Source organism: Sarcophilus harrisii, chromosome 2 (genome assembly GCF_902635505.1).
Source record: "Sarcophilus harrisii chromosome 2, mSarHar1.11, whole genome shotgun sequence".
NCBI classification, from domain to species: Eukaryota; Metazoa; Chordata; class Mammalia; order Dasyuromorphia; family Dasyuridae; genus Sarcophilus; species Sarcophilus harrisii.
The window spans coordinates 447650741-447662772 of NC_045427.1; the positions used below are offsets into that span (position 1 = coordinate 447650741).

Below are 12032 nucleotides of genomic sequence, written 5' to 3' on the forward strand. Positions count from 1 at the left end.
GTCAGACATAACCTTTCAGGAGCTTTCCAGAGTGCTAACTTTATGATGTCTCAGAATCAAAGCATCCTAGAATATTAACAGGGATCCCAAGTTTCATATGAGTGGAAAGGACTTCAGAAATCCTCACATGAAGCACAAACTCCCAACAACTGACTATGCAATCTCTATAGATCTCCAGGGATGAAGCTCACTTAATACTCAAGGCAACCTGTTCCACTGCCCCACAGTTAAAAAATACTTCTTTATATTGGGCTGGAATTTGTTTCCCAGGAATAAGCCTCCTAAACGTTAATCCAGGATTCTTGCTTCTACTTTTATATAGTTTCCTATACTTTTAAAGTTTCTAAAGGTCTGGAATTTAAACATATTGAGAATGTCACAGGACTTCTAGACAGACCTCTAATGACTCCATCAAACAATGTGGGCAATCATACCCAGATATATAGATATATCTAAACATTATAATCAGAATTCTCACAGGATCACTTTAAATGTTTTCCAGTAAATCAAAGAAAAATAGTGGGCTGGTCACATGTGAAACTATTTCAATTCAATTTCATGTATAAAAGAACCTATTTTTTTTTAAAAAAACAAAGGCAACACAGATGTTGCCCTACAGTTTGGCTTTCAAATTGCCTAGGGGTAAGAGCTCTCTTTCCACAAAACCATTTATGATAAACCTGTGTTTTTGTGGGGCCAACTAATTCATTCTTTCATGGATCTTTCTAGTGCCTACATCCATGTTTTTTTCACAAGTGACCCCTTGTATGTGGCATTTACTTCCTTCTCACCTTGGTCTCAGAATTTCAGGCTCAAATGTCACATTCTATATTAACTTTTCCTGCCCATCTCCCCATCTCAATGATTAGGAATCTCTCTCCCTCGAAATTATTTTGTACCCCCCAGCAGAATATAAACTCCCAAAAGGCAAAGACAGTTTCATTTTTTCTTTTTATCTTCAGTGTTTAGCACAATGCCTACTGGATAGTGCAGAATTTAACAAATATGTTCACTGAATTTTCTTATTGTTGGGGATGGGAATAGGAAAAATACAATTAGTTGAGAAGTTTGAACTAGAATCTGTTGCTTGAAATTTTGTCTCAGCAGCCTTGAGTTAAAAAGTCAATAAGATTCAATCAGTCATAAATGGTCTATTTTTTCCTGCAATTGAGACACAGAAACTTGGGACCTACTTAGAGCAATAAGAAATTACTCACAGTCCTATAGGTCTTAAAAGCACTTTTTTCCCACCCACCTTGTGAGAAAGGTATATCTATTCCTACTTTACCAGTAGTAAAGCTTAAGGTTTAGAATGTGAAGAGATTTCAAACACTAAGTGGCAGAGCCACGATTCAAACTTGGGTCTTGTACTTTTCCAATTCCCCTAAGCTACTAGTCCAGAGCAGTATAGTTTCAAAAATAAGAAGGCTCATTTTTGCACAAACTTTACACTTAATACAATTTTATGCTTCATAAGTTCCCTTTTCAAGCACTTAGATATTATGGCAACATTTCCAACAAAACAGAGTCTCCAAAAGATCAAAGAACCAAATTTGTCTGCTTTTCTATATTCTACCAAAAGCAAAAGAGTTAATGGTTACCTAGTATTAACTTAAGACTTTTGAATCTCAGTTGCTGACTGACCCTGTCTCACTGAGAGACAAGTTTCTTCACTTCTCTATTATTTGGGGACGATCCTGAGCTCAATGTTACTTTTTGCAAATAGCACCTGATTAAAGCCTTTCCTTTACTCCAATCCCTGAGGGTCAAGATTATCAGTCTTACTATACCCATCTGCTTTTGATCCAGATCTCTAATTTCATCAGTATAGAACAGATATGAAAACTCTATCAGCGCAGCAATACAACAGCTTTAAAACTTATGATATTAAAGGAACAAGGTGATATAATGGTTATGAGGCTGTCCCTACTTGAATTCTGACAAACATTAACCATGTGACAAGAGGAAAGAAATGAAATCACTTGAATTTTTAGTATTCAAAACAATTCTGAGCCTATACTCCCTTCTGTTGAAGCTACTGAATCTCAAGTGACTTGCTCAAGGTCAAGAAGTTCAGACGTTTCAAAGCCAGGTCTCAAATTCAGTTCAAAATCTATGGTCCTGCTATCGTACCATGCTGGAGCAAGTGAACAGATGGGGAAGAGTATTAATAAGGTGGAATGTTTCTAAGAGGGAGACCAAGATTGGAAGAGGACTGAAGAATCAATTGAAAGGATTGGGGATGCTTAACATGGAGGAGAGGATTTAAGGAAAAATATAATTATCTTCAAATACATGAAAGGCAGTCTTGTAAAAAAAGGAATGACTTATTTTCCTTGGTCCCAGAGATCAAAACTACAATCAATAAGCAGAAGTTATAAGCAGGCAATTTTCAGGAGGAAACTGCCTAAAAATAAGAATTGACCAAAACTGAAATGGGATGCATCAGAAAGCAGTTAATTTTTGAAGGCTCAATGAGAGCTGATAAGGGATGCTGTCAGAGGGATTCTAATTCAGGTAGGTGTTGGCTTAATAACCATAGAGGTTCCTTTTAGCTCAAAGATATTAAGTTCAGGGACTTTACTTGAAACCTAAACCTACAAGGTGCTCTGAATACAATGCTTGATAAATGCTGGTTATACAATCCTTTTATAAGTAACAAATCTTTTACTCTAATGTTTTATTTATTTCAAACTAAGTCTTTTACCTCCCAATTTTCATTCATTCCACAGTTATTTAATATACATCAAAGATAAAGACCTTCTTATCTATAATCTAGTATGAGATCATGGAAAAGATCAATGGAAAAAAATACTGATCCAAAAGTCATGAGGCGTGAGTCTGTGTCCTAGCTTTACTATTAAATTCCTGTATTAACTGAGGCAAGGTACTTAAATACTATGGACTTCACTTTTCTCCCCTGAAAAACAGGGGTGGAAAGGATCTCTTTTAAGTTTCTTCCAATTCCAAAATTCTGTAAAATTAGATTTTTTTTTACCTTTTATTCAAGCTAAGTGCAAACAGAGGAAAATCTAAGTGCTATGCAGATTTTTCTCTTATTTCTTCATTATAAGCAGCAAATTTTTCCAGTTGTTCAGCAATATTTCAGTACCACATCGGTACACATGTAACAGTTTTCAAGTGAAAAAAAAAAAAAAACATAACCCCAAATTCTTAAGAAAAAGGGATTAGATCTACTCCACTCAGCCCTGGAGAGCTGAAGTAAAACCACTGGGTAGGAATCAGAGGGAAGCAAATTCAATTCAACATAAGAAAGACCTTTCTAACAGTTAGAGCTAGCCAACAGTGTAATGAGGAGACTTGGGAGTCATGTAACATTTCCCTAACTGGAAGTATTCAAGCAGAACTGCTTGTGTTTAAGTTTTCAAGATAACTAATTGCTTGTAGCATATCTGGTAATGAGTTTTAAACATCAGGTTGGGGTTAGCCTAAATGATATCTAAGATTCCTTTATGATCTGACATTCAGTGATCTAACTTTGTATGTCTTAAGAGCCCTTACCAACTTGACATTCCATGTTTCAAAGTCCTTACTCTAACTCTAAAACTATGTTCTAATGTTTCCTTCTATGATTCAAATGAAGGTTGCAACACTAGAGTCATGCAGCCTAGCAGCAATAAAACTTGGAGGACAATATTCCAGTAAAGTAACTGTCAGCCCCACCCTTAGGCTGTTCCCCTTTTTAACTTTCACAGGAACAAAACTCAAAATACTGAAATAAACCAATTCTATCATCTTTATTATAACAGGTATCTAAGATGCAAAAATGTAAATTACTTTGAAAAAAGGCTATTCTGGAAATGGGCTAGGGGAGAGCATAGTATCTAGAAACAGGAGAGGCAGGGCTCTCTGACATTTCTAAAGGGGGAGGAGGGAATCAATGTAATGATTATGCATTGCTAATACATCCAGCAATCTACAAGGGGGGCCGGGGAGAGGGGGGGAAACTAACAGGGAAAATATGACAGTAAATAAAGAAACCAGTGTAATATAATATAACAGAAAGAGCACTGGCCTTGAACTCAGAAAAATCTGTTGGAGTCCTGGCTCTTTCACTAGCTCCCTGAATGGCAATAAGCAAAGAATAAGGTAACACATAAAAAGCAGAGCTAGAAGATATTATCTAGGACAAACACCTCATTTTCATAAGGAAACTGAGACAACCCCCTCCCCCCAAAAAAGCTAAGTGATTTGCCCAAGGTCATAGAAATGGTCTGCAGCGAAGCCGAAATCCAAATTTAAGTCCTCTGTCCCAAAGCTAATGTTCTTTCCCTATATTATTATTCCATCATTCATCCTCTCTAAGCCTCATTACTCTGATCTGCAAATATAAAGAAAGGGCATTGTAATAGAAGACATCTAAAGACCCTTGCCACTCTCCCTCCAGAATGCTAGTATAGGGAGGAGATACTTCACCAAATATATTACCATCCTTTTAACTGTGACTGAAAATTATAGTTCCTAAATCAGCAAGATAGTAACAATGTTAACAAAATTTCATTGGGTCTAGAAATGAAACTTAAAAGTAGCTTTTTAAAAACTCAACTAATGGTTCTAGAACTCTAGGTGAATTTCAGCAATGGAATTTGTTGAAATTCAGCAACTGAATTACCTAGAACTAATATTGCATATACTATCAGTCTCAGATGTGGTTAGAGCAGAAGCATAGCTACAAATCTGTCTTCATACCCCTTCTATTTTTCATGTAAAAGGAAAAGGTTTCTTTTTAAAAGTAGGAGTATAAAAATTTTAAAGAGGAGAACACAGTCTTACAAGATCAGGCAAACTAAACATCAAGCAACGGATATAGTAGAGCAAGTACAGGTCTTCAGTTTGAGTCCCAGAACTAACATCATCTGGCTGTGGAACTATTGGCAAGTTACATTACCTGACTTTGTTTACACACACACACCCTCTCTACCACTAAATAATCATTCTGGCATTTTTTACCTCAAAAGACTGTTTTAATAAACTTTGAAATGATATAGCTCCTTGAATAATTTAATGAATGTGTGTATTCCTTCTATTGATTAACAAGATGGTATTTCCCTACTAAGGAAGATGGCCTAAAATAGTGAGCCCCAAAGCCCATCAACTGTGGAATGAACAAACTGGCATATGAAAATGATAAAGTATTATTGTGGCATAAGAAATGCCATATGAAGAATTCAGAGAAATGTGGAAAACCTTATACCAACCGAGTAAAGTAAGTGCAAGAGAAAAGAGAACATTTATACTATGACCATAATAAAAACAATGCAGTGCCTAAAAAGACTGTAAAGGACGGAAGTTGAAAAATGCTCTGAATTCTTAGTAAAGAGGCAATGAATAGGCTTAGTCTATGTATTGACTTGATTTTGCTGAACTGTATTTATTTGTTGGGGGAGGCAGAATGACAAAGTCAATGGAAATGCAATGACTAAGTAGCAAAGCAGCTAGAATGTTGGAATTCAAATCTTGCCTCAGATACTTAGTTGGGTGACCCTAGATAAGTCACTTAATCTGTATGCTTCAGTTTCCTCATTTTTAAAATAGAGAAGATAATAATACCAATCTTTCAGGGTTGTCAAGAGGATAAAATGAGATATTTGGAAAGTTTTTGTAAACCTTAAAGTGTTATATAAATGCTAATTATCATCATCACAATCGCAGCAGAATCTCACCTTTGATGATTAAGATTTAGGTGACTGTCATTTAACTTTCCCCAAACTCAGTTTTCTCATGGTAAAATGAGGAGCCTGGACTGAATGGCCTTATATTTTTAAATCGTCAAAGAACATTTCTTTCAATGGCATTGGACTTATAGTCAGAAGTCTTATCTTCAAATCCTATGTCTACCATTTACTACCTTGTGTGATTTTTAAGTAAGTCACTTCTCTCTGGGCCTCAGTTTACTCGGCTATAAATATTCCAAATATAAATACTTGCAATTACTTGACATCTAAGGTCCCTTCTAGCTATAAATTTGTGATCTTATTGTCCTTTAGGATATAGTGGTCTTTGAGACTTATTTGGGAAAAAATTCTCTGAACTCCATCCATTTCTAAAGCCTATATTCAAAAATCTTTTCAACTTAGTAGGAACTTTTCAGCTTAGTAGAATCACCCCCCCTCAAAAAAGAGGAAAAGTGAGTTGAAAGGCAGTCATAGGACTCAAGGACTTTGAGGTGGAAGAAAAATTACAGATTAGTATAACAGTCTTCATTTTACAGAAGAGGAAAATAAAATAATAAATAAAATAAATGGATAGATAGATAGATTGATAGGTAGGTAATTAGGTAAAAATAGAGGGACTTAATGGGAGCTTTCACTCCAGGGGCAATTTTCAAGTATCTACTATAACCTACTATTCAAGATTAGGTATCAAAATAGGACTTTAGTGAAATGTTAAAATTTTAAAAAAATGAGCCATGTATTATAATAATAAGCATAGTGACTATAAAAACCATCTCCCTTAAATAACTAGACCACAAAAAATACCGAGGACAAAACTTTGGCTTTCGTCTTAAGGACTTCACAAAGTCCAGCAGTATCCAAATACATGCCAAAGTTCACTAAAGGATATAATTCATATATCAGAGGTTGCATGAAGATTTCCCCTCTCCCCTTCTATAATAAAAATGGTCATTTTATTTTAAAAATAGGCTAAGGTTAATATCAGTAATATTTCAGGGACCTAGCCACTTCTCTAATGAAAAGATCTGCCCAAGTATCAACTTATTAACCAAGCTGTAGCAGCAAATACTAGTTACAGAAAAAGACACTGGGGCCACAGACAAGACCCAGTGGCAACAAATAATAGTAGCAAAAGCTAGCAATGGCATGACTTGGGGTTTGCAAAGCACTTTACACATAATCTCATTTGGTAAGGCACTTAAATTGAAAAAGCACATCTTTACTGATTCATACATTCATTCAACAAACATTTATTAAGTCCTTGCACAAAATATTAAGCCTGGCTCTTGGAGAGATACAATGTTTATGTAAGACAGGACAAGAGTACTCAAGAAGCCCATAAGGAGAAGATACAAATTTAAGTAACTATAACACAATACCCAACATTTAGCACAACACCAGGCACAAGTAAGCACTCAAATGCAACCAGTGTTTTTTTTTTGTTTTTGTTTTTGTTTTTTATGACACCACTTCCCACCCCCACTCCCTTCAGCACAGTGGAAGAGCAAGCAATGGAATTAGTCAAATGACCGGACTTTAAGTGCTGACTTAGCCATCTTTGTGACTTTAGACAAGTTATATTAACTCTTCGGGTCTCAATTTCTCAGTCTCTTAAGATGAAGAGAACTGGAAACAAATAATATCTTCCTTGATCACTTTCCTTCTCTGGCCCTCAATTCCCACCTCTGACCAAAGAGATTTTTATGAAGAAGAGTTTCTAAATCCTAAAATTCTAGAGATTCCTTTCCAATACTTCCCCTTCCCTCCCCACCCCCAGGCGTTTTTGGCATCCCCTCTCGGCCCTATATTTAAGTCTCCAGGATTTAGAAACTGGAGACTGACTTGCCAATCCCTACTCCTTAGCTCTTAAAAACTATGTGACTTACAGCAAGTCACTTTCCCTTTCTAAGCCTCAGTTTCCTCACGTGTAAAAATAGTATGCTCTAGTTACACAGTTTTTAAATGCTGACAAAGCAAGTTTCTTACAACAGCCCTATAAAGTAGTGAAATTGTTATTTTCCCTATTTGACAGATAAGGAAAGGAGTGACTCTTCCAGGAGCACAGAGCTACTGAGTGTGGGGCCGGGTATTCTGAAACCAGTTTTCCTCATTCTAAATCAGAGTTCTCACCATTAAACCACACTGCCCTTTCTATAAAATGAGGGAGATTGAAGTGGTTCCTTCGCACTTGCTGGGCTACCATTTCCCATTCCCCCTACTCCTAGGCTGGAGGAGTTTCCCTCCTCCTCCTCTCCCCGGGGACCCCGCCCCCGCCCCCACCCGGGGCCCAGGAGGCGCCGGACCAGCTGCCTCTACCCCCCAGCACAGGCTCCAGTCCTCTCTAGTCACCATGGCAACTTCCCCCCTCCGTTCCACAGCTCGCGCCCCCACCCCCACCCCCGAGCAGAGGAGGCCCTCCCTGTCACTGCAACAAGTCCCCCGGGCCCGCGGCCTCTCCAACCTGGCTTCCCCCAACCTCATCCCGGCCTCCCCAGCTCCAGGCCTGCCTGGCCGCGCTCACCTGATCCTGGAGCCCATGGTCCCCGGGACTCCTCATGGGCCCCGGCCCCACTCGGCGCTTCCCGGCCCCAGCCTCTCCCTGCCTGCCTCACTCTCCCCGCCCCGCCCCTCTGGCCCCCTCCCGGGTCTATTTCACTCGCTCGGTCCCGGGAAACGCCATGGTTCCTGGGGCGCGTCCCCGCCGCCGCACGCGCGCGCCTAAATCCCAAGGCTCAGCAGCCTCCCTCACCGCCACACTCTGATAAGAGGCAGAGGCAGAGAGGCTCAGACAAGCGCCCAGCCCCGCCCCACGGCCTTCCCGCCGCGTGGGGCCTGCCGGGATTTGTAGTCTAAGGCTTTCTGGGCTTAGCTTGGCAAGGCTCGGGATAGGACAGAACAAGGGGTGGGTTTAAAAAAAAAAGAGGAAAAGTGAGTTGAAAGGCAGTCATAGGACTCAGGGAGTTTGAGGTGGAAGAAAAACTACAGATTAGTGCAACAGTCTTCATTTTACAGAAGGGGAAAATAAGCTTGTGGAGGAAAAGTGACTTGCCCAATATCACCTTGATGGAAACCAGGAGGATCGTCGTTCAAAGACATGAAATCTGACTCCCAAATCTAGTTTTCTTTACAACAGACTTATATCTTTTCCTTTATTAGGCCTGTCCAGTCATTGCTAAGTCTTGTCATTTCTACCTTGCAACTCTTATATGCTCCCCTTAGTTATCTTCGACCACCAGTGCAATAGCCTGCACTTGGTGGGCCTGTCTCAGCTTTCCTCAGTTCAGCCCATCCTCCATTCAGCTGTCAAAGTGATCTTCCTAAAGAACAGATCTGACCATGGCAGCGTCCCACTCCATGCAACAAAGTCCAGAGTCTCTGCTACCTCTAGAATCATATATCAAACCCTGGGGCTTTTGAAAGTGCTGCAAAATCCGGTCCATTCTTACTTTTCCAGTCTCCTTAACATCCTACTCCCCTCTATTTACTCCACTGATCCAATGACACAGATGTCTTTACTGTTTTTCAGACAAAACACTCCATCTCCCAATGCAAGGCATTTGTGTGTGTGTGTGTGTGTGTGTGTGTGTATGCGAAACAGAGAGAGAGAGAGAGAGAGAGAGATGTGACTTATGTAGCAAATGATATGGCACCAGTTGATGTGTTTTACAGAAGCACCAAATATTGGGGCTCCATCATATGAAGAATTTACAAAGGTCATTCTCTTTGGCAAAAGGTAGGTAATTTAGACAAGGTTACAGATTAAATAATAGATACCAAGAACAGTAAATATGAAATAGATGAGAAATCATATAGTTAGCAAGAGAAGGGCTTTAACAATTAATGATGAAAAGGATAAGTTCCCTAGTGGAACCCACAATTAACCAGGAGAAAGGAAATACCCCATTAGGTTGGGACATGCCCTTAGCTGGCACGCTAAATCCTAAAAGGGATTTCACACCCTAAAAGGGTTAGCTATAAGGAGAAAGACATCGTAAGGCATAGTGGGCTTTGAGAGGAGAAACACCTCATGACATGGGGAAGAGTAAGAGGAAAGACACCCCAAGGCAAAGTGTCCTGGCAGAATGATCCAAGGGATTCAGCAAAGATGGCATGAGCCATGGACAGATTTTATAGGGGAAATTAATCTCAAAGACATTACTGGGATTTCTGACAGGACTTAGTTGGGCTGCTCACAACCCCCACAAGGAGTGGGTCTTGGGGGTTTGACATAACTTGGATTTCTTGGCTAGACACATCAAGGTGGGACTATAAAGTTAAACTGATCCCTATCAGTGCCCTTCCTTGTTTGTCTCAGGACAGTACTTCAGTCTTTCTCTGCTCACTGCATGTAGCCAACCAGGACCTCATCATGTGTGTATTGTGTTCATAGATAAATAGATAGATGTGTATATATAGAGATATAGATATAGATGCATACATACATACATATATAAACAACTATGGACATGTATAAAAACAACTGTGAACTCGTATATGCAAATAACTATGTAGAACTAGATATATAGGTATAGGTACATATATGTGTATATGCATACAGATAGATACAATTATATATTAGATACAACTATATACAAACAAGACAGATACATATAGTATAGATTTATCTGTATATATATATGTATTATATATTCATATAAATATCTAACTCGTTTGTACATGCTTGTATACATGTTGTCTCCCTTATTAGACTGTGAGGTTATTGAGATCAGGACCTAGTTTTTGTCCTTCTTTATATTCTTGTGCTAGTATAGTTATTGGCACAGAGTAAATGCTTTTGACTTGACACCCAATAGATATATTAATGACTTACATTCTCTAGGCATTGTCTCCTTCCCTGTTATCTCAACTTTCCTTTACAAGAGGATCTGCCTTCCCCTACAGTCTGTTAGGCCTTCACTATGTACCTTATCTTATAATTCTCTATGGAAACTAATTTCTCTCTACAAAGAACACCTACATTTCCATATCACGAAAGCCAAGACTATCTATTTCTGCAAAACTGCTAAAAGTTTTAGCTCATCCATAGGTATATATATATACATATGTATATGTAATTTTCAACAATCACTGCAAATGGACTGATTGAACCTGGTATTAAACAAGAGGAAGAAAGTGAGCTGATTCATCTTTTGGAAATTGCGGAGTTCTTTTCATGACAACAAACTATTTACAAAAAGTTCATCTTTTAAATTCTGGTTTGTTCTATGTAAGTCTTGAAACATCAGAGAACAATAGAGGGGTATTCAAATCATTACTCAAATATGACAATCCAGCTCCTGGATTCATGCCTTTTCCAAATGGCTGCTCCCTCCCATCCCATACCTGTAATATTTTCCTACCTCCTCACATCTGCCTCCTGACTTCTTTCAAGATTGATGAAAACCCTACTTTCTTCACACACACATACACACACACACACACACACACACACACACACAAACACAATTTTTACATTTGTTTTTAAAACTTTGAGTTCCAGATTCTCTCATTCCTCTCTCTCTACCCCTACCCTCATTGAGAAGGCATATGTGAAGTTATGCAAAACATTTCCATAAAAGTCATGTTATGAAAGAAACACATAGACCTCCACAGATAACCACCCTCACCACTGCCACCACCACAAAAAAAAACAACAAAATAAACCCCCCCACCTCAAGAAAAATACATTAAAAAAAAAAAAAAAAAAATGAACACCACCACCTTAAGAAAAATAAATTTTATATGATGACCAGTTCTGATGGACCAGGCCATCCTCAGCAACAAAATCAACCAAATCATTTCCAATGGAGCAGTAATGAACTGAACCAGCTATGCCCAGAAAAAGAACTCTGGGAGATGACTAAAAACCATTACATTGAATTCCCAATCCCTATATTTATGCACACCTGCATTTTTGATTTCCTTCACAAGCTAATTGTACAATATTTCAGAGTCTGATTCTTTTTGTACAGCAAAATAACGTTTTGGTCATGTATACTTATTGTGTATCTAATTTATATTTTAATATATTTAACATCTACTGGTCATCCTGCCATCTAGGGGAGGGGGTGGGGGGGGTAAGAGGTGAAAAATTGGAACAAGAGGTTTGGCAATTGTTAATGCTGTAAAGTTACCCATGCATATATCCTGTAAATAAAAGGCTATTAAATTAAAAAAAAATTTTTTTTTAGTATGTTTTAATCTATTCAAACACAATCAGTTCCTTCTCTGAGTATGGATAACATTTTTCATCATAAGTCCTTCAGAGTAGTCTTGAATCATATTGCTGAGAATAGCGAAGTCATTCATCCTGATCATCCCACAACATAGCTATTA

General features: G+C 38.4%; 1 protein-coding gene across 1 annotated transcript in view; it reads right to left on the reverse strand.

The window, feature by feature from the left end:
• The window catches only part of DENND1A (DENN domain containing 1A), a 645990-nt gene extending 637567 nt beyond the window's left edge, over positions 1-8423 (reverse strand). The window contains 1 exon segment of the mRNA XM_031954278.1: positions 8218-8423. Within this exon segment, the coding sequence (XP_031810138.1) occupies positions 8218-8234 (17 nt within the window). The 5' untranslated portion in view covers positions 8235-8423.
• Positions 8424-12032: the final 3609 nt, after the last annotated feature.